This window comes from Astyanax mexicanus, chromosome 2 (assembly GCF_023375975.1).
Source record: "Astyanax mexicanus isolate ESR-SI-001 chromosome 2, AstMex3_surface, whole genome shotgun sequence".
Lineage (NCBI taxonomy): Eukaryota > Metazoa > Chordata > Actinopteri > Characiformes > Acestrorhamphidae > Astyanax > Astyanax mexicanus.
In genome coordinates, this window is record NC_064409.1 from 33,973,353 (window position 1) to 33,996,592 (window position 23,240).

Sequence of the window (23,240 nt, forward strand, 5' to 3'; positions counted from 1 at the left end):
CCTCCAATATTGTTTAATTCCTGTGACAACCATCAAGATTAATATTAAAGGTTTGTCAGGTGCCTCTCATTATGATTACCTGAGCCCAGCTCAGCTTCTTATGCTGACAAACTGCAGAACAAATCGAAACAAAACAAAACAAAAAAGCCGTATAATCCAGATTTACTGTAAAGGTTTATTTACTGCATACAACAGTATCCAAAACGTATCCACATTAATTACTGAGGTAGAAGTATAGATACTAGGGTTTAAATCCTTCTGTAGAAGTACTAACTCAAGCTTAACACAAGTAAAAGTGTAAAATTATTGGTTTCAGAAGAACTTAAAGTATTAAAAATAAAAGTAACTGAAGGGGAAAAAAGCCATTAAGAACAAAAGCTTAAACCACACAGGGGTCTATAGTGTAATTATTCAGTACTCCAACTACAGTATAGATAACCAACATTTCTACTGAAGTAACATACAGTAACATAGAACTTGTGTGTTTTAACACAGTTTGTCAGTCACTTTAAAAGAAATTGCGTCTTATAGACAATTATGCCACTGTCCCAAACATTATGGTACGCACTGTATATCAATATATAATATAATTCATATGGTAATGTGCAGGTAGTTATACACTTGTCACTACAAATTAAAGTTTTAAAGCTTTTTTTGTGATTTTATATTAATGTTTACTGTTATATAAATATACCGTGTAGATTTTATTTGTTGAGAATATACAGGTCCTTCTAAAAAAATTAGTATATTGTGTTTTCCATAATGAAATGATAAAAATTAAACTTTCATATATTCATTGCACACCAACTGAAATATTTCAGGTCTTTTATTGTTTTAATACTGATGATTTTGGCACACAGCTCATGAAAACCAAAAATTCCTATCTCACAAAATTTGCATATTATGAACAGGTTCTCTAAATGAGCTATCAACCTAATCAACTGGATCAACAAATTAACTCTAAACACCTGCAAAAGAATCCTGAGGCTTTTAAAACCTCCCAGCCTGGTTCATTACTCAAAACCGCAATCATGGGTAAGACTGCCGACGTGACTGCTGTCCAGAAGACCATCATTGACACCTTCAAGCAAGAGGGTAAGACATAGAAAGAAACGAACGAATAGGCTGTTCCCAGAGTGCTGTATCAAGGCAATGCAGTGGGAAGTCTGTGGGAAGGAAAAATTGTGGCAGAAAATACAGCACAACAAGGTGACCGGACCCTGAGGAAGATTGTGGAGAAGGGCAGATTCCAGACCTTGGGAGACACAACACTCTGGATGAGCTTAAGGCCACTATCGAAGCATCCTGGGCCTCCATAACACCTCAGCAGTGCCACAGGCATTGAAGCAGTCATTTCTGCAAAAGGATTCCCGACAAAGTATTGAGTGCATAACTGAACATAATTATTTGAAGGTTGACTATTTTTTGTATTAAAAACATTTTCTTTTATTGGTCGGATGAAATATGCAAATTTTTTTTAGATTTTTGTTTGTTTTTGTTTTCTTTACATTTTTTGCCCAAATCATCAATATTAAAACAATAAAAGGTTTGAACTACTTCAGTTGTGTGTAATGAATCTAAAATATATGAAAGTCTAATGTTTATCAGTACGTTACAGAAAATAATTAACTTTATCACAATATGCAAATTTTTTGAGAAGGACCGTTAAAATGTTTTAACATGTGTCAGACGTCGTTTGAAGAGGAGGTAATCTAGCAGGCAGGCTCCCCTTCCCTTCCACCAGCTTCTTCAGTGCCTGAACCCGTCTTTCCTGCTGCAGCCAGTAGAGCATCTCGGTGCGGTCCCAACGCATCTTTTCTTTGTATGGCCTTCCCTGAAACAGTTTTAATCCATCACATGGGGGTCTGGATACTAAACAGCCCAGGCTTATTTACAATAACTGCTATTAAGAGATCGACAGAAGCAAACTTGTGCAGAAGCATACAAGATACTCACCTTATAGGTTACAGTGTCATTAAAGGTCTCTGATATATGACGCACAGTCTTGGACAACACCTTATCTACAGCTGCTATCTGACACTCCAGTTTCTCCCTGAGCTTTGCCTCCTTCATTCTGGCAGCAGAGCTCCCATGGTGACCTTAACACAAAGCACAGGGTGTATTGTAAAGTAACTTGTCAGTTATTTACTCAGCTTATACCTACACATCTTAGACAGTGTATATTTGGACTCTGTTAAAATGTGATCAGACTACTTTGTTTATGATTTTATGGTTATGTTTTATAAGAGGGCATCAGGGAGACCCTGAAAAAGATCAGCATTAGAGCTTCTATTTGTTTAAGACTAAATATCCTCTCTATAGGATATTATAAAACAATAACAGACACTAATATCTACCAGTCTGGAAGAACCTGCTTGGGTCTGATGCCACCCTCTCGAACATTTCCAGATGAGATAACAAGTATTCCCTCTGCTGGATCAACTGAGCAGCCTGCTCCCATGCTGATATTGCCTAATTGCACACATATACAAAACAAATATTTATTAGAACATTTTCTATTCGTTCATATTTTTTATTTGGAAATGTTACAGTAATACATAATTAATATCACTTAAACAAATTGTAATAAGAAAAACAGTAATTGTCCTCTGTTGCTGGAATTAACAGCATAGTTTCAGTCCCATCTGTATAATTGATGAAGAAAAAGATAAAATTGTACAATTTCATCATACTTTACCTCTTCCATCTCGCCCCTGTGTGCACGAGTGCTGTACTTTATAGCCATGTCCAACCTCTGCATCTCTGGCAGGCACAGAATCATCCAGATCCTCTCTAGCCTGGCATGTATCTGCTCTCCTTCCTCAGACTTTGCCACTGGGACTTCTGGCCCCTGCACAAATACAGTAAATATTATATACAACAAAATCTTATTGGTCATACTGTTAACATAAAATGTTTGTAATTACTGCAAATCTAGTGTTTAAACTTAATCCATTTGTGGTACTGTTTGATTGTCATATAAATGACAAACTCGATAATAAAACAAGCAGTAGGGCCTAGCGTACAGTAGTATGATGACTGAGAGGGTTGCAAAAAGTTAAGCTCATATTTGTTACTTTTTACAAGGTCACATTTTCTGCACACATTTAAAATGTCATATATAGGTGCCCCAGTACTGCATGTGGCACTATGACATGTAACTGGAAGAGGATTGAATGCATAATGTTTGTGGAATATTTGAGCAAAAGCATGGTTTACAAATGAATGATAGTTTCAATACTGTACTCATATCCTTAACACAGAACAATATTATGTTTCAGCACTGCAGACAATTTCTAAACACCTTTAGCTCTAGTTATGAGCCTGTTACACATTCTAAGGCTGTAGCTCCAGTGTCAGACCAGGTAGCAAAGCAGCAGTACTGCTAGTGACCTTATTGCCCAAACCCTGTTTGCTGTAAAAAAAAAAAAAAAAAAAAAAGCACAGATATTTTTTTTTAAACATCATTCTACTTTCTAAATATAATGAAATATCTTGCAAAAGACGTTTTATACTAATTAACACTAAGAACTCAATTGCAGACCATCATAGTGCTTTACAGTATTATTTTAATTTTTTTACAGTATAACAGGGGACATGGTGCCGCTTTGTTAGCACTACATCTCGTGCACTGTCTGTGGTTGTTTCTTTTCTCTGCAATTCTACAATTTTGTTCGCTAGAACTAGTTGAACTTTGCCCCGTTCAGAATAAAAATCACTTTTTTTAAACCTTACTGATCCCACAGCCATTCATAACTTGTGCCAATCCCTGCCACCAACTCTTCGCTTGATGTTAGCCAGTACTGGTTTCAGTTAGCTGATGTAACAGAATTTTCCATTAGAACTCACTTAAATGAGCTCAACTAGCTACTGTTCTGCATACAGTGTACTGTTCCACATACAGTGGTTCTTTTTGAAGCCTTCTCCATCCGTGTACTGTAAGAATCGTTTGATGGGAAAATTCGAGTAGATTTTAGATCGGGTAGGCCCGACCCTAACATTTGTACGTTCTGTCCAAACCTAACCTGGCCTGTCTCATAAACTGTCATTTTAAGCTCAAGCCTGATGTAAGCCCCACATTTTTAGTAAGTAGAGCGTTAAAACTGACCGTTTAACTACAATTCTGAGTTTTTTGAATGAATGAAATCTGTTCAGAATGATGTTAATGAACAGTGCAACATGAATGCATGCATATGCATATTATTAAAGAAAACTGCAGGTCAAGTGTTAAGACTGCATCAAGAGCTGCATGAAGGAGCCGCATTTCCTGCGAAAAAGACGTGTTTATGCTCACTTGGAGTGCATATCTAAGGTGCCTGCACTTCCCGATTTCTGCCTCAAATAGATAAACAACTTCTAATGTGAGCGACACAATGAGCACACTAAGCAGACTAGTGCTGCATAATTAAAACATTCTATGATGACAGTGTGATTTGTAACTTCTCTATATTTTGACTCTCACTCCATAGCTTTATATAAAATAAAAAATAACATTAAAAACTTCATAGGCCAAGGAAAGTGGTGGGAAATCTAAGCCCAACCATCCCTAGCTCAGGTGGGACATCAGATCAGGATTGGTTGCAAGTGAGCAAAAGTGCAGAGATAAAGGTGATCTCCACCAGCTTTTGATTGCTAAGAAGAAAAAAAACAGAAGCTCACCACATGCAGGACTCCTTCATCAGTTTCCTTTGCCTCTAAACAAATTAACAATAGCAGAAATCAGCTATTAAATCATTTATTCACTTCAGGTGTTTAAATCTCAAACAAAACACAAGCAGCCTCATGACTAAATATCTACAATGAACTATAGATGTAATAATGGGCAATATGACAGTATTTAATCACAGCATGATACATTTTGTTATTGTAACACACACAATATGCTATGGATATCAGAATTGCTTAAAAGAATGATTATTCCACATTTCATAAAGAATATGATTAGTCCTGTTTAATCAAACTGAGTGCAGAGTATTTTTTTAAGTATTTGAAATATTGCAATAAAAAGGTTTAGTATAAAATGTTTTCAAAATATCACAATATAATATTTTTACCATCCTACCCACCACTACGTATTTGTTTATTCATTGTCAGAATATTAGAAGTATCACAGATGAGATACAACTATACCTTGTATCTCCAATTTAGTTTTTTTTTTTGTTTTTTTTGTTAAGTGATTTAAAACAACCAGTTGGACTAAAAATATATTATAAATAGGTGCTAAATATCTCTGTTCGTCTACTTATGACAACATTTTGACAGGCTGAAGCTATAAACTGTATTTAGAAGCTGCCTATGTGCAATATGTGCAATAGTAATAAATGATTACTACCAGACCTTGTCCTGTATTGTTGGGTTTGGATGGAATGCTATGTGCTGTATGTAAAGGAGTGACACCCACACCAACATCCCTGCACTAAATACTCAATTTGGAGTTTGACTGATTTAAACCTTAGAGTAAAGTAATTAAGCACTGAGCCAATGGCTCCTCTAGTATAAAATGGCTTCCTAACCAATGATGTGGATGAAAATAGCTTATTGTGGAAGCTGCAGCAGCAGCAGGGAAGAACTTGCCATCTGGCACTGGCTCTTTCCACAGACCACCCATCAGCACCGTGTTGGCATTCCAGAATCCAGACTGATAGGCCTCCTTCTGCCTCTTTAACGCATCAATCTTCTCTTGCTGCTTCCTGGACAACAGCACAGACATGCTACAGTCAGTCAGACTAGTAGAGTAACACCTTCAATCCATAATGATGAATTTCTGATAAAGAGAAGCATAGAAGGCCAACACAACCAAAGGGAATGCATGCATTATTGAGATTGCTGTCGAAGAAAAAAACTTCTTAGTCAAGTTTCTAACCAAAAATATTTAGAAAAGGAAACTAAAATCAGACATTTAGAATTTAAAGGGAAACAGACCTATTTGATATGTAATGCAGCATTTTCGAAAAACTCATAATAGGGTGATCTAAAAATTCTGAAATGCCCAATGCCTCTAAAAGCAACTTTTGATACATGTTGATGATACAGTTCTGTGTCTCTCAGCTTGTCCAGAAATGCATGTAAGCATTTCTTTTTTTAAGGGTTGTTTAAGGTTCAAAGTCTCACAAGTCTATCAAACTCTTGTTAAGGAAAGAACATCAGAAGTCTTTTTTCTCTAATCTCCTCTAATCCTTTCTAATCTTTGAATTACCTGATTTGTTCTCTCTTTATCTTCTCATTTTCATCATCCTCCTCCTCATCATCACTATCCTACAGGTGAAGCAGCACAGACAGGTTATATGTATTCTTATGTATGAATAAACTAAAACCAGTGAGATAGAAAGAAAATTTGTTTTAACACTACTCAATATGGAATCTCACACACAGTGATTTAAACAATTACCTGGCTGGAAATGTAGTTAAGATAATTGTCCACAGGGTTCATGAGCTTCTTTAAATGCTTGTGTTTCAGGCCATGCAGTTCTTCAGCACTGCTCAAAGCTGGCTCCCTCATAGGGTCCTTACAATGAACAATAAAAATAGTACTTTAACAATAAGAATAACAGTGAAAATATATTTCGTTACATGTAAGTCTGCATGTAATTTGTCTAACTGCAGACAAACAACTACTATTTCTTGAACATAAGCCAGGGGTTCTCAACCCTTTTCAGCCAATGGCCCACCTGCTTATGCCTGTAAGTGTAATGGCCCACAAGAACTGTCACACCATATCCTTAAACGTTTTTTTTCTTCTTTCATTGGTCCTTTCTGTTGCTGTCTTGTTTTCTTGCATATCTTCCCTAGTCTGTTAGTTGTCCCTACTATGTGCTCTTTAAGCACATTGCTCTGTTTCCCGTCATTAGTGTTCCCACCTGAGTCTGTTACCCAGCCCTCTCGTTATCTCCCCAGGGTGTTCCTTGTTTTCTCAGCCCTATATATACCCCCTGATTTCCTTTGTTCTGTGTTGTGCTTTGTTGACCATTTGTTGTCTTCTGTTTTGTTAGTATTTTCTTTGTTTTGCAAGTCTTTGTTTTCTTAGTCTTAGTATTATTTGTTACTTTGTTTATTTTCAATATGGCTTCAATGAAAACCTCATTGCATTTGCCTCCTATCATTACAGAGACACAAAATGTTTCTTTTGTTTCTTGCGTGCAGACACATTTAATAAATTAGGGTACCCTAAAAAGTAGGAACTGAACATTTACAATGTCACCGTTCTTTCTTAATTTAAGAAACTTCTCCCTTTCTGGTTAGCTAAGTGTCTGCAACATGCACCCACGGCAGCTTTTACTCTAACTGATAAAATTTATTTTGCCGCAAATTAGTTTTAATTTGTCCGTTTCTATGGATGTTTAAATATTTTTAAAGAGTTTCAATGTGATTGATCTCTCGATTTTTACTTACTTACATGATTTTATTACCAGCCCACTATGAACTGCAGCTGTCCCCTGAGGATGGTCCATGTTGAGAAACCCACAGATAAGTTACAATATACATTCAAGTGCTCAGACACCCATTTTATTGAGTGAGTTCAGCACTCACTGCTCACTTGTGCCCACAAAGGAGTGATGTTTGTGATCCAGAACTCACTATCCAGCATCTGGATCTCACCTCAAAATGGCTGGTTGAAACTAAGCTACCATAATTTAGTGAAAACTCTTTTTAGAGGAGGCTGTTATTGCAAAGTGAAACAAACTCCCTGTTAATATCTTTGATTCTACAAAATGCACAGGATTAGGGTGTATCTACAAACATTTGGACATACAGCAAACATGCTTACTAACAATCAACACAACTGATAGGAAATTCAACTTTGAGTTATTACACATATAGGCAAGTAACTGACCTCATCAAAGTTAAAGTACTCCGACGAAAGATTTTCAGATAAAACTTTGTAGGTGTCTTTTAGTTCAGTTCCGCTAAACAGGTTCTGATCCAGCAGTGCAGCTGATGAAGCCTCAATCTGAAACAAAATTTGAGTTTTAGTCAAATATATACTACTTTAGGAATGAGGGAGATAACTAGTTGGTGGAATATAGTAACAGGAAATTGTTCATAAATGTAAAAAATGGTAATATGTAATTGTGATTGCTTTTTAACTTGTGTTGCTATACACTTCCAATACAAAAATAATGAATATAAAAAAAAATTATATATATATATATATATATATATATATATATATACAACTTTGTTGATGCAAGTGAAGAAAATATTTACGTGCACTGGTAGAATACTGGCTAAAACATCTCACACACTATATAATTTCAACCATCCAGTAGAAGAATTAGTGTCCAATTACTCTGTGTGCATTCAAAACATTGCATAATAATGAACAATAGCTAATTTTACTAGACTGGTCTCTACTGACCTGATATTATTTCTATCAAACATAATCCTCTAAACAAAACTTCAAACACAGAGTTATAGTGAAAGGAGAAATCCGGTAACAAGCTCAAAGTAGCTCCCAGCTTCATTGTTTGAATTTCAGATGACCCTGAAAATTTAAATAAGGCACTGAAAGCTTTAAATGTGTAGAACAAAAAGATTGTTTATACACACAATACACACAAGTTCTCCAGGCACCACCATTTTGAAATTAAGTCATGATAATTTGACTGACGAGCTTGGAACAATATGTTGGAATGGAAACAGAATTCAGTGGAAATGCAGGAATTCTAGCTGTTGCTGAAAATATCGCCATTATATTCATGCTCGTCAGTTATTATAACTTAGTTGGTGCCGTCAACTGGATCTAAGGTACAATGCTATGCTCCTATCTCTATCATTGTACGCCTTTTGGGAGCATCGCTGGGCTATTTTACAAAAGTTTGTACTTATTATCATGTTTCACTATAATCCACTCAACACTCACTCAACAACACTCAATATTAATTAAATATGTGTGAACACTGAAAGACTTCCAATGAAAATCCAATGTTTTTTGTAACAGCAATGGTTTTATTCTTTTACATATTCTATGAAAATCATGAAAACGTCTGTGTCCCTTTTTTGTGGTAGATGTTGTACTTTGTGGCAGGAGCTACCTGAAAACCCTGTGATGATATTTTAAGATTTTTTGGAGACTTGTGGTATGCTCTTGGGCTAGGATGGCCTGACCCAGTCATGTCCCCAGATGTTTTAACAGTAGAAAGTAGAAAGGCTGTTTGTTTTTTAAAGGCCTCACTAAGCTTTTTATATTTTGCTGTGGTTACACTACTCACCACAAAACTATCAAGAGCAAATCACACTAAATGTCTGAAGATTAAATAAAACAGACTCCAAAACCATGTTCTAAACATCTGCATATGATGTACTGCATATTATACTAACTGATAGATAACTGACTGTTAATCTATTAATTACACATGAGATATGATTTTTAATAATTTTATTAAATAGTATTTTTTATTAAATAGTATATGTTTAGTTAAATTTAAAGATCAAATGTCTATATTTTTTTAAATATGTTAAAAAAGACAAGTCTGCAGAGTAAATAAAATAACCAAAAATAAAAATCATCAAAAAAAGCATTTCTTTGTGATCATTTTATTAATTTCACAAATGCATTAAAGTAATATTTAAGTCAATCCTGATCCTGATGTCTCTCTTACTTGGTGATATTAAAGCCAGCCGGCCACAATAGTCAATAGACGTTAATGTCAGGTTGAATGTTGGTCACGATTTTTTTTTTCAGGCTGAGGTCTAATACTGTTACGTGCCTTCTGGGATGGTTTATTAAATCAAGAATGCTATTAGATCTGTATTATATATTGATCGATGCCCACAGTTTATATATTGGTACTGGAACTGAAATATACAAATTGGTGCATCCCAATTTTTAGGGCATGTCCTATTAAGTAACCTAAATTGCCTGAAAGTTTAGGATTCTGTAACATTGATGTATGTTGAAATGTGGATGTGTGCGTGTTGAAGGTACAGTATATTGGAAGAGTTGCTGCACCTCAGTGATGTCGTTGTAGACGGGTGGGTACATGTTGATGTTGATTGTCTCGTGTAGAACCCTGTCACTCACACGAGCCGCTGCCATGCGTGCAATGCCCAGAGTGGACACACTGACACTTTCCACTGCTGCCTGCGGATGCTGCGGCCTGGCCGTCTCAAGCTGAGTCTTTACCTTCTTTTCTTTCAGCTCCTCTTTTTTCTCGAGTCTCTGTCACACAGACACATACAAGGAGAAAAATGTAAAATTCCATCTTGAGAACTACATTACTGGGGGGTGTAAAATACTACAGTATATTACATTATACACCAAATTAACAAGTTTATGTTCACAATCACATAAACACTGTTTTATTTAGTTCAGGGCAGTGGTTTGCACCGACACATTATACTAGTCAAATATGTGACCTCTAAATCTACCTTATAAAGCAGTGGCCTGCTAACTTATAGAAGTAACATGTAATAGTGCTGCGAGATAGACAGCAAGAAGAAGAAAAGAGAGAAAGATAGAGAAAGACAGAAAGAGAGAGACAGTCTACCTGCAGCCTATTTTTCAGTTCTTCCAGTCTGCTGGAGCCACGGCTTGTCAAAGCTCCAACTAGAAGAGGGAAATCAGCCATCGTGGACTCATCTATAGAATCTGTGAGTAACAATCTGCAGATTTGCATGAAATTACATCAGTAATCAGTAATTACAGTTTTTGTTTAGATTTTGTCTTCAGTAAAAACAACAAAATGGTGACTTTATAATAATGTAAAGACATTTCTACTGCTTATCATTATGATAATTCAAAATCAATTGATCTGTAACATTTAAACTATATCATCACAATTCAACAAAGCTGTTTATTTTACACCAACAAGAAGATTGTGTGTGGGGCTGACCTTTTCAGGTGCTCAGCAGGGTCGATTTCATTGTTCAGGCTGTAGCAGGGGTCTGCAGACAGTCGAGTTACAGGGGACAGAGGCCTTGTTGGCAGTGATGCCACTTCCAGCTCTTCCAGCAGTGTCTCCCTCTGCAAGTCTGGCATGGAACTGCATCCCTGATAGATTTACCAGAAAAAAAAAATAGTTTACTGTTCATATATTGAATATTTGTGTCTTCAGTAACATTTGATTCTCATGAATGACCAAATCTCACCCTACAACAATAAACAACCCAACTACTAGATGCATTTTTTAAGGTGTGTAATTATTATGCATCAAATCAATCTTAGTTACCTTTAGTCTGGTAACACGGCTTTGAAAAAGGCAATGATCTTCTTCTAGCTTTGTTGGTACAGTTGCGGGGCCACCTAAAACACATATCACATTCAATGTGAAAAACTCACAGCACTGATGACTGTCTATAGGTAGCTAAAAAAGAAATAAACAAAGGTGTACAGTGACAAGAAGATTGCAGAAACAAATGTACGGTCACAAGTGCAGAATAAAATGTAGAGCTGAGTATGCATCACAGCAACAATGGCAGGTAAAACAGCCATAGATAAAAATATTTATTAAAAGCTTAAAAGGGAATGAACCCTTTTAAATTTTTCATAATTTTTCATTTGACCTAAAACTTTATTAGATTACTGTGCAAACGTTTAAGGCATATGTGGAAAATTAGAATGAAAAGGCCCTTTTTTGGGCAATGAGCTTTTTTTTCAGTAAAACACTATTAATAGAATAAATACAAATATTTATTATTATTATTATTATTATTATTATTATTTCATTATATGATTGTTTTTAAAATGACATCCAATCACCCTGGGTTTTATGTTTTAAATACTGTTTGCTTTTTTGCTTATTTTATTTCTGAATTTATGTTAAGCTGCTTTGCAATATTCAGGGTTCATACACTTTTTAACCAATAAATACCCATGACTTTTTTACGACTTTTCCAAACTTTTGCAGGATTTTTATGACCATATGTTCTTTAAAAGATCAGTGCATACACGAACGATCAAATTTAAAATCCATGTCAAAACTGATTATAGAAGGCCTATATCTTATGTAAAATGAATTAAAAAAACTTTGTGGTTTGATAAAAATTATCTTTAAAAACACTGAGGAACCATGAGGGTCCTGGAATGTCAGGGCGATTTTAGCTAGTGGTTCGTCCCACGTAGCTTAACGGCAAAAGAGCTAGCGCTAGGTAATGCTAATGCTGCTCCAGCAGTGCTAGCCAGAGTTAGCAGCAGGCTACAGGCCAATAATTTTCACTTCTGAACAGCGAAAGAGCTAGCACTTAGCGCAGCTAGCAGCTTATGCTAATACTGCTCCAGCCTCGGTGCTGGAGAACTAAACTGAAACTCCTGTATAAAGACTTCAGCAAAGTGGCTTTAATGCTTCTTATAACCTGACTGGTAAAATTTATACATAAGGCACACCCAGAAAATTAAAGAATTTGTGAAAGTAAGTGCACCTTATAGTGCAAAAAAATATGGTAAACGAATTTTGCAGATATTTGACTGTTGGATAATATGTTGGTTGGGATTTCTAAATTGGGCACAATACACGCACCCAGACACAAATATTTTCCACAGCAGGCACGTGTGTATCCCCAGTGTCTTGTTTGGAAAAGCTAGATTCAGGTTTGTTTCAGGTTTATAAGAAAAGCGAGAGCTTATCCGGTTTAGGGGGCACTGTGCTGTTCACTGGGAGAAAATATCAGGATAGGTTAAGAGTTCACGCTGGTGTTTATCTAGCTAACATAAGCTAGCACTGTGCTGCTTCTCTTGTGTAAAAATATCACACTTTTTTCCCGTTTTACAGTTTGGGTCTTTGAGTCTCTCTGCCTTATATTTGTCTGAATGAAATCCGACAGCATTAAATCAGCATTTTTCTCTTGCAAATATACAACTATAGTGCAGCTAAAACTCCATGATAGATTAGGACTCTACGCAGCCAGCTAGTCAGCTTATGAAAAGAGCCGTGATGGATTTATGAAAACATTAAATAATTAAAAAAAACAAAATAGCTTTTCTTAGTCAATAAACAGAAACACAAAGATCTGTAGAGCAAATTTCCATGACTTTTCCAAATCTGTCTAATATTTTAATATTTCCAAAACATATCCAGGCATTGAAATTGCTATTTTAAATTCCTTGCCTGTTTCAGGTTTTTCATGACTGTACAAACCCTGGATAGCAGTTGTAAAAAGAACTACACAAATCAGTTTGATTTATTTGACTAGTATACTGAATGTGTTTGCAAAAACAATAGTATCATACTGTGCGTCTCCACTTTGCTAGTTATCGGCTCTTGGTGAAATGGCATGAGGTCAAAGACCTTCTCTAGATCCAGCTCTCCTATTTGTTCTCGACTCTGTAGGAAGAAAGTTAAACAAGAAATATTTTATTTAAAAACTGCATTTTCTATTTAATTATGTTGTTTTTGACTAATATTTAAATATGTTTGATGATCTAAAACATATAAGCGTGACAAATATGCAAAAAAAAAAAAAAAAAAAGAAATCATTAGGGGGCTAACACTTTTTCACACCACTGTAGACAGATAATAGGTGCTCACAGAAACACACAGCAACCTTTTTTAGGTCTTTTTCCATTGTCCACACCTGTTGCCTGCTCTCCATGCTCTTCTTAGGTTTGATATGTGGGCAGATCTTTTCTAATCTTTTAGGAACAGCTTTGGTGTGTATCTGTGGAGGCTCCTCTTGCTCTCCATCTCTTAACTTCACATCACCTCGCATAGCCTTGATCCCCATCGCTACACTGCAATGGATTGAGTGAGCATTCAAACTGCAAACAGAAACAGAGTTAGATTATGTATATTTGTCCCAGCCATTAACAGGTTCCCACAGAAAGGGCATGGAGATGAGTGTGAATCTGTAATTAGGAAACAGATAAAAAACAAGCCAATCATACACATTTATTAAACACCTGTCATTCTACCTTGTTCTCAGAGCCAATAAGACAGCCTTAAACCACTGAATTCCAATGTAATCCACTACTGGCCGGTGTAGCTGCAGGTTTTCAGAAGCACACCTGACTCAACTTCTTAAAACTGCCTTCAGATTAATCATCAGCTCCCAGTTGGTTTGGATGGAAAGTCTGCTTCTTCAGTGGCTTTTTCTTTTAACCTCTTAACCCCATTTAAACGTTCAAATGTTTCTTTGAGTTGTTTGAAGTGTATACCTGTACCGTATTCAGATATTCAGTGGCTCTATGAGATTATTTAAGTATCACCCAATTACATAATTTGAGGGAGGATTTCTCATGACAAAAATAGAAGGTGTGTGAAGTGCCACAAACCACAGTCTGGAACAAAGGACCAAAATTTGTTCTGACCAAAAAAAGTGGTCTTATTCTGTACTTACTGATCCATTATCTGACTTTTTTTTTAACTATTTGGCCTTTAAGACCACTTATAGAATGCAGGCTATCATCACCCATTAAACAACACAAGAAGAAAAATAACTGGTGCTATGCCAAATCAGATTTTTTTGTGTTAACAAAAAGCACACATCTAGCAGAATGGCACAAATGGCTATGCTTGTGATCACTGTATCTACTGTAACTGTAGAACAACCTTTTTATGAATAGAAATAAAATTAATCTAAGGGTAATCTGTTACGCTTAATTGTGTGATGCATTTTTACGTCAATTTGAGTCAAATTCTCACTCAAAACCAGGAAATGCTACTTGCTGGGCTGACAACATTCTACAAACCATTAAGTGTCAATTAAAGGGGAACAGATGACTACAGGACATAGCACATTTATTTAGTCCACTCTCTTAATCAACTCTACTAAACAATAAATAACATTAAATATAGACAGAGAAACAATTGAACAAGTTCAAGAAGTGAAATTAAATAGGTGCCACAATAAACAAAAAAATGTAAAAAATGTATCTGTTATAAGGAGATGTTCAGTATCTTTTGTCTGTTGGACCGCAGGAAGAATAACAGCTATTGTCATAGCAGGTAATGTGCATCCAATTAACAATAAACAATAAACTAAATAAAAAATAAATATACACAATGTAACAAAGCATGAACCTTGATTTAGACTCTGGACTGCAGATTCAGGTATAAAAAATGCGGTTAGTTAGATATTTCATACGAAAAATGTTAAAACATTACATATTACAAACTATGGTGGCCCTGAAGTGCAAAACAAATTAACATGTCAGAAAACAAAATTACAAAAACTAAAACACATTTACAAAACTTAAAACAAATTTACAAGACGCAAAACACTTTTCCCAGCACTGAAACACATTTACAAATGCTGAAACACTTTTACCAGCACTAAAACACTTTTACAAACGCTGAAACACTTTTACAAACGCTAAAACACTTTTACAAACGCTGAAACACTTTTACAAACGCTGAAACACTTTTACAAACTGCGATTTCTGACGGAAAGGGAGGGTCTAACACACAGGAAGTGCTTGATGCGGACCCTCCTTGTCAGTCAAGCTGCGTTACGATGAGAGAGTGGAGTTATGAACACTAAACTATGTTTTGTGGCACGTATTTTAGCAGCAGCAGTAAATACTTAAACTATCCCTGTCCTGTTGCTACCCCCGCCGCGGGGTTCACCTAATGCCCGGCGGCCATCAGCCACTGCCCCCGCCGCGGGGTTCAGCTAATACCCCAGGGGTTCAGCCACTGCCCCCGCCGCGGGGTTCACCTAATACCCCGGGGGTTCAGCCACTGCCCCTCGGTTATCAGTCACTGCCCCCGCCGCGGGGTTCAGCTAATGCCCGGCGGCCATCAGCCACTGCCCCGCGGTTATCAGCCACTGCCCCCGCCGCGGGGTTCTCCTAATACCCCGGGGGTTCAGCCACTGCCCCGCGGTTATCAGCCACTGCCCCTGCCGCGGGGTTCACCTAATACCCCGGGGGTTCAGCCACTGCCCCGCGGTTATCAGCCACTGCCCCCGCCGCGGGGTTCAGCCACTGCCCCGCGGTTATCAGCCACTGCCCCCGCCGCGGGGTTCAGCTAATGCCCGGCGGGCATCAGCCACTGCCCCGCGGTTATCAGTCACTGCACACCCCCCCCCCCCCCCCCCCCCCCCGCGGGGTTCAGCTAATGCCCGGCGGCCATCAGCCACTTCCCCGCGGGGTTCAGGTAATACAGTACAGGAGTGGCTGAACCCCGCGGGGCAGTGGCTGAACTCCGTGGGGCATTAGCTGAACCCCGCGGGGTATTAGATGAACCCCACGGTGGGGGTAGCAACAGGACAGGGATAGTTTAAGTATTTACTGCTGCTGCTAAAATACGTGCCACAAAACATAGTTTAGTGTCCATAACTCCACTCTCTCATCGTAACGCAGCTTGACTGACAAGGAGGGTCCGCATCAAGCACTTCCTGTGTGTTAGACCCTCCCTTTCCGTCAGAAATCGCAGTTTGTAAAAGTGTTTCAGCGTTTGTAAAAGTGTTTCAGCGTTTGTAAAAGTGTTTTAGCGTTTGTAAAAGTGTTTCAGCGTTTGTAAAAGTGTTTCAGCGTTTGTAAAAGTGTTTCAGCGTTTGTAAAAGTGTTTCAGCGTTTGTAAAAGTGTTTCAGCGTTTGTAAAAGTGTTTCAGCGTTTGTAAAAGTGTTTCAGCGTTTGTAAAAGTGTTTCAGCGTTTGTAAAAGTGTTTCAGCATTTGTAAAAGTGTTTCAGCGTTTGTAAAAGTGTTTTAGCGTTTGTAAAAGTGTTTCAGCATTTGTAAAAGTGTTTCAGTGCTGGGAAAAGTGTTTTGCGTCTTGTAAATTTGTTTTAAGTTTTGTAAATGTGTTTTAGTTTTTGTAATTTTGTTTTCTGACATGTTAATTTGTTTTGCACTTCAGGGCCACCGTAACAAACATTCATTAATTTGTTCCAGGCTCAGGAACATTAATACTGCACCTATAACAGAGGTACCACAGCTGCAATCTGTAGACTTGAGCAGCTGCACATGCAATACTACTAGCTGTCTTTTACAGATCAACAAACATTACATTTCATTGGGTCATGTTTGGGTTTATTGATTTTTTTCCCCAACATAACACGTTAATACCACTCACACGCTGCTGAGGTCCACGGCCATGTTGGCAGCTAGGCAGCTGCGGTTGACGTGGTGGCTGAAGACAGTACGTCCTGTCCCCCCCCCCCCCCCCCCCGCGGGGTTCAGCTAATGCCCGGCGGCCATCAGCCACTGCCCCGCGGGGTTCAGGTAATACAGTACAGGAGTGGCTGAACCCCGCGGGGCAGTGGCTGAACTCCGTGGGGCATTAGCTGAACCCCGCGGGGTATTAGATGAACCCCACGGTGGGGGTAGCAACAGGACAGGGATAGTTTAAGTATTTACTGCTGCTGCTAAAATACGTGCCACAAAACATAGTTTAGTGTCCATAACTCCACTCTCTCATCGTAACGCAGCTTGACTGACAAGGAGGGTCCGCATCAAGCACTTCCTGTGTGTTAGACCCTCCCTTTCCGTCAGAAATCGCAGTTTGTAAAAGTGTTTCAGCGTTTGTAAAAGTGTTTCAGCGTTTGTAAAAGTGTTTTAGCGTTTGTAAAAGTGTTTTAGCGTTTGTAAAAGTGTTTCAGCGTTTGTAAAAGTGTTTCAGCGTTTGTAAAAGTGTTTCAGCATTTGTAAAAGTGTTTCAGCGTTTGTAAAAGTGTTTCAGCGTTTGTAAAAGTGTTTTAGCGTTTGTAAAAGTGTTTTAGCGTTTGTAAAAGTGTTTCAGCGTTTGTAAAAGTGTTTTAGCGTTTGTAAAAGTGTTTTAGCGTTTGTAAAAGTGTTTCAGCGTTTGTAAAAGTGTTTTAGCGTTTGTAAAAGTGTTTCAGCGTTTGTAAAAGTGTTTCAGCATTTGTAAAAGTGTTTCAGCGTTTGTAAAAGTGTTTCAGCGTTTGTAAAAGTGTTTCAGCATTTGTAAAAGTGTTTCAGTGCTGGGAAAAGTGTTTTGCGTCTTGTAAATTTGTTTTAAGTTTTGTAAATGTGTTTTAGTTTTTGTAATTTTGTTTTCTGACATGTTAATTTGTTTTGCACTTCAGGGCCACCGTAACAAACATTCATTAATTTGTTCCAGGCTCAGGAACATTAATACTGCACCTATAACAGAGGTACCACAGCTGCAATCTGTAGACTTGAGCAGCTGCACATGCAATACTACTAGCTGTCTTTTACAGATCAACAAACATTACATTTCATTGGGTCATGTTTGGGTTTATTGATTTTTTTCCCCAACATAACACGTTAATACCACTCACACGCTGCTGAGGTCCACGGCCATGTTGGCAGCTAGGCAGCTGCGGTTGACGTGGTGGCTGAAGACAGTACGTCCTTCCAGCATCTTCAGCTGTTGGAAGTAATGCAGGTAGAGCTCCTCACAGATGCACAGGACCTTAGTGTAAGTATGGCTGCTTAACTCCTTATTCTCCTCCGACGTCAACAAGGGGTCAGGTGGTAGTCCACGCAGATCCTGCCAGATAAGACTTAACTCTGCCATCATTACTGATGCCTGCGCACAGACAAACAGGAGTGACCACTGAATCTGGTAAATCACTTAATTTTGTATATAAAAAAAAATCTGTAAATCTTGTACTTCCACAATGTATTGGCCATTTTCAGTCCAGATGAAACATTAAAATTAGGGAAATTCAGCATCTGCACTAAATTCCTTAATGAGATTAAATTACTACATCCTGTTATACACTCTGAAAAACAGGGATACGATATAAGTACTTTTTTTACTCAAAGGTACTCTTCATAATTGTACCCTCAAAGTTACAATACTGGTCTTTACAGGGTCAGATGTGTTCCCTCTGAAGTACAAAGTCATTCCATTTTTGGGTACAAAAAAGGACTTTCACTGAAAGGTACTTTTTTGTACCTCAATATAAGATACAGCCCCAGCGACAGGCTTTGTACTCTATTAAGTACAAATCTGTACTTATTTTTCTTAGTGTGTAGTATGTAATTGTATGTATCAGTTGGTCTTTGATGTGAGCAAAATAATGTACACCTACAGGATTATGTAAATACTTTCATTAATCCAAACATTGTCAGAAACACATTCTGATATATGAACCACCTCTAGGGAACTGTTGCTATCATTTGCATGTGCCGATGATTTATAAAGACTCAAAAACAAATGGCTGAGCAATTCTGACAATAAATGTCCTGGTAGGACGCCAATGTAGATGTAATTACTGGCTGAGCAATTCTGACAATAAATGTCCTGGTAGGACGCCAATGTAGATGTAATTACTATTTCTGTAAAAGTGCTTTTTTATTTCTTGAATTATCTAATAGAATAGAAGCTGGTTCTCAATTTTAAGGTTAGTTGTCTCTCTTTTCTAATAAAAAAAACTGACCAAAGTTTCCTGATCCTCGGGGGAGATGTTGTTGAGTGAATGTTGTGCGATTCTGTTTCTTAATTGTTGGCAGAATTCTGTCAGAGAGGATGGAACGCTTATTATCTCCTTGAAGGATGAAGACTCAGTACTCTCCTCCTGGACCCTGCCTTAATACATGAGAAATGTAAGAGACAAACACCACTTATTTAAAAAAAATGTTTTGGGTGATTTGCTTCTATTAAGAGTTGAGGTAAGGTTGTGGGATGGCTTACATCTATATTTTATTATTGTTTATTATTTTCTTTTATTTGTAACTTTGTATTATATTTAATTAATACACTGCTTGGCAAAACAGTCACCACTAAGTGATCAAATGATCTGGGGTTGCTGCAGTTGGTCAGGTTTAGGTTCAGTAACAGTATGTGCTGAAAGAATGAGGTCAGCTGACTACCTGAATATACTGAATATAGACCAGGTTATTCCATCAATGGATTTTTTCTATGGATGTGCTGGAGAAGACTTTGTGTAGCGGTCAGACTCTAACATCAATGCTGCAAGACCTTTGTGAAAAATTAATGCAACACTGGACTGAAATAAATCTTGTAACATTGCAAAAGCTTATCGAAACAATGTCACAGTGACGCTGCAATCAAAGCTAAAGACAGTCCAACTAAATATTAGTGCGTGACCTTTTTTTTTGGTGGCAACTTTTTTTTTTTGGCCAGGCAGTGTATGTTAGTTTTTTTTAGTTACATCCTGATATAAAGACTGAATTGTAATGAAAATGCTAAGCAAAATAATATACAATACCACACATAAAAAAGTCAAAGAAACACAAACCTGTCTTTGTCATATCATTATTGGCTGTGTTATCAAAGAGTGACAGAGAGCCTAGAATATCCTGGAAATACGTCTGAATCTCGTTGGTGTTGGTTAGGGTGTCTTTATGCTCAGATTTCATTCGCCAGTTTGTGCCTCTGGCAGCACTGTGTCTATTCACCACTCTTCTGGTCATTGTCACCTGTGCTGACAAAATAGAAAAAAGACTGGTAGAAATAAAGAAAAGTGACACAAGATAACAGTAAATCGTTTCATAATATTGTTTATATTTTAAAAATGCAGTATAATTTGCTAATTTGCTGAAAGGGCAAATATCTAACCCTTTTAAGATATTTTTTAACTGATACAATACATAAAATACAGCACAATCTTTTACTATAGCTACTTTTATTATTCTATGAGCCAATTCTTCCTTACACTATAACAGTAGGATTACACATTGAAAATGGTGACAGTTTAGTAAAAAAACATTGAATCAAAAAGTGCATTAAAAATGCTGATCTCTGATGTTGATTGAACATGAATTTGATATTTTTTACACTTTATTTACATTAAATATAGGTATACCTTGTCTGTGTTCTATACTCATAGGTTGTGCTTAGTTCTTGTTCAGTCTACTATGCTCTCAATTTCCACCGATCCTGCTCTGTTATTTTATATTGACTACCATTATTTCACTAATGTTTGTAAAAGCAGTCTGCAAGTCTAGGTGCTCGGTTTTATACGCCTGTGGACATGGAATTGATTGAAAGTGAGTTCCATTATTTGGATAGGTAAGCAAATAGAGAGTTTTGGCACTATAGTGTTTTTGTATTTGCTTTAAAATGTTTCTACATTCTAAAATTAGCTGTTTTATAAGAGAGTTTACTGTACCTTTTAGCTACAGTAAACTCTCTTATAAGATTTTAGCTAATAAAAAGACAAAAAGTGAAAAAAGTAAAAAAATTAGGTATACAGAAATACATTCTGTTTATTAACATCCAGTAAATTATCCCTCTTTATAACCCCTCCTAAAAGGTTTTTTTTCCAATTGCTAACACATGAATAGTGCGTATCTCTATTATTTTAACTGACACAGAGAGGGTATAAGTCTCCAACACTCTGGGATATACATTGTTATTGTGGAAAAATAAAATATACATTTTCTTGTATATTTGTGTGTTCTGAGTATAAAAACAATATTCTGAAATATATAATTACAACACACTTATGTATGTACTGCCTGTACTAAATGTAACACTGAAGATAAAAATGACTGAGTGTCAGGTTGTAGCAGAGAGAGGACACGTGAAGCGGATGCGATTGCAAGTAATATATATAAATTTAATAAACACGAATAAATCAAAGAAATAAACTGAAAAATAGGATGAATAAACAAACAGGACTAGCTAACAAAAACAAGAAATAACCTAAACAAGGAACAGCAACCTAACCAACGTGAAAACGTACAAGAACCAACAAACTAACACTGAACACACAGAGGCTTAAATACACATTGAGGAAACAGGCAACACCTGGGAACAGGTAATGAGGGGCGAAGCGAGAGAGCTTTTCATTTAGCCAAGTGTGTAGTTGGTTAAACAGAAATATGGTTATATGAATGAAATGTGTTTTATTTGGTAAAAAATCATTTAGCAGGCTATATGAGGTATTTCTCAGTTTGAGTTTGTGATTTTGTAAATTGTGTTAAGTATTTTAATAAAAACAGCCGAGTTTACGAAATTGTGTATTAGCAATTGAAAATACAGGTGCTGTGATTAAATGCTAATAGCTAATGATAGCACAGCTAAACTCTCAGATATCGAGCAGTCCAAAAAAACTGCCCAAACCCTGCAGCGTCTGGTTCAGATACAGAGACTGAATCACTACACTGCAGTTTTCTGAGAGGAGTAGTGAGGACAGTAATCCAGTCATATTACTCTATGAGTTACACATAAACTAAACTCTGCAGATTATTCACTATTAACTCCTCCAGCTGAGGATTTCACTTTACCTCTGTAGCTTCAGAAGACTTTACTGGAAGAAAGCAACCAGAGCTCTGCTGGAACACGACAACCCGCAAAGAAAACAAACAAAATATCAGAAATATAATTACCCTGCTCCAAGTCTACCCTGATCTATCCTGCTGTTGCTATCAGTAGTTCAGCGCTTATAAACCAACAACCAAACACTAAAACCTGCACTTCCTGCGCTGCTGCTGTCCGACAGCTCATGTATCCATAGAAACCACACACACACACATTTGCTTGTTTTAACTCTTCCAAATAAAGTTTTTTTTTAAATATTTTTTCAACTCTAAATCTAATAACTGTCACGTGACATTTAAAAAGCACGTTTTAAAGCACTAATTCATTTTATTTTCTCTGAAAAAGTGTTCATTTTAAAGAAATGGTTGACTGCATGTTCAAATAATTGATATTTATAAATAAATAAAAAAACACTCCTGTTAATGGCACTCATTCCTGTTACTGAAACTCAGGTTAATTTTTATGTTTAAAGTAACAGGTGAGGAAAGGAACAGTTTTTTGCATAGAATTAGTAAAATCGTGAAAAATAGCTAAATGGTGGCTATGCTAATAGCATGAGGACACTGGGCACATTCTTATGATTTTCCCAATTATTGTATTAAAAAAAAAAAAATGTAACAGGAATGAGGGCTGAGATTGACCTCCTCAGTCATAGTTACAATAAGATCATATATACAAAAAAAAAAAAAAAAAGGAAACCTAATTTTGGTCTTCCTGTGATCTTCAGAAAAAACAATTTATGTAACTTCCTGTTGTAGATGTGTGAAACCCAGGGAAACAATGTGTATTTTAAGTTAAATCCTATGGATTTTAAAGCATAGATGGGATTTGGACTCACAGCTCAGCGCTAACATTAGGCCTCTCCCTGCTAACAATAGTGTGTTAGCGCGCTCACTACTAATGCTAGCTTGCTCACAGCTAACAGTAGTTCTCTGTTGTAGAAGAAACTGACATATTGACTCCAAGTAAATAATAATTGTAGTAATTGAAACTGATCAGATAAATTACTCTTTTCTTAAACATTTTGTTTGGAATGTCTCAAAAATATTAAGCATAATCTAAAAATCAATTTAGTCAACTATTCATTTATTTTCTTGAAATAAACTTAAACAGAAGAAGTAAATTCAGCACAAATTTAACTGAT

At 36.9% G+C, this 23,240-nt stretch overlaps 1 protein-coding gene across 4 annotated transcripts; it reads right to left on the minus strand.

Moving 5' to 3' along the window:
- Positions 1–1,421: 1,421 nt before the first annotated feature.
- ccdc87 (coiled-coil domain containing 87) lies at positions 1,422–22,287 on the minus strand. 4 transcript variants are annotated; one of them, XM_049474264.1, is made up of 19 exons: positions 22,063–22,287; positions 20,070–20,255; positions 19,248–19,396; positions 18,141–18,391; positions 13,510–13,693; positions 13,166–13,259; positions 11,169–11,242; positions 10,833–10,990; positions 10,488–10,602; positions 9,950–10,159; positions 7,832–7,948; positions 6,389–6,505; positions 6,197–6,255; positions 5,575–5,690; positions 4,660–4,694; positions 2,699–2,851; positions 2,358–2,472; positions 1,957–2,099; positions 1,422–1,834 (listed from the first exon to the last, which is right to left on the minus strand). In XM_049474264.1, the coding sequence occupies exons 2-19, from the start codon at positions 20,242–20,244 to the stop codon at positions 1,676–1,678; spliced, it is 2,424 nt and encodes an 807-aa protein (XP_049330221.1). In that variant the 5' UTR covers positions 20,245–20,255; positions 22,063–22,287; the 3' UTR covers positions 1,422–1,675. The 4 variants fall into 4 exon arrangements, with proteins under 4 accessions (XP_049330221.1, XP_049330222.1, XP_007245109.3 ...); XM_049474265.1 differs by having other exon boundaries at positions 20,070–20,250; positions 22,165–22,286; XM_007245047.4 differs by having other exon boundaries at positions 20,070–20,250; positions 22,063–22,286.
- Positions 22,288–23,240: the final 953 nt, after the last annotated feature.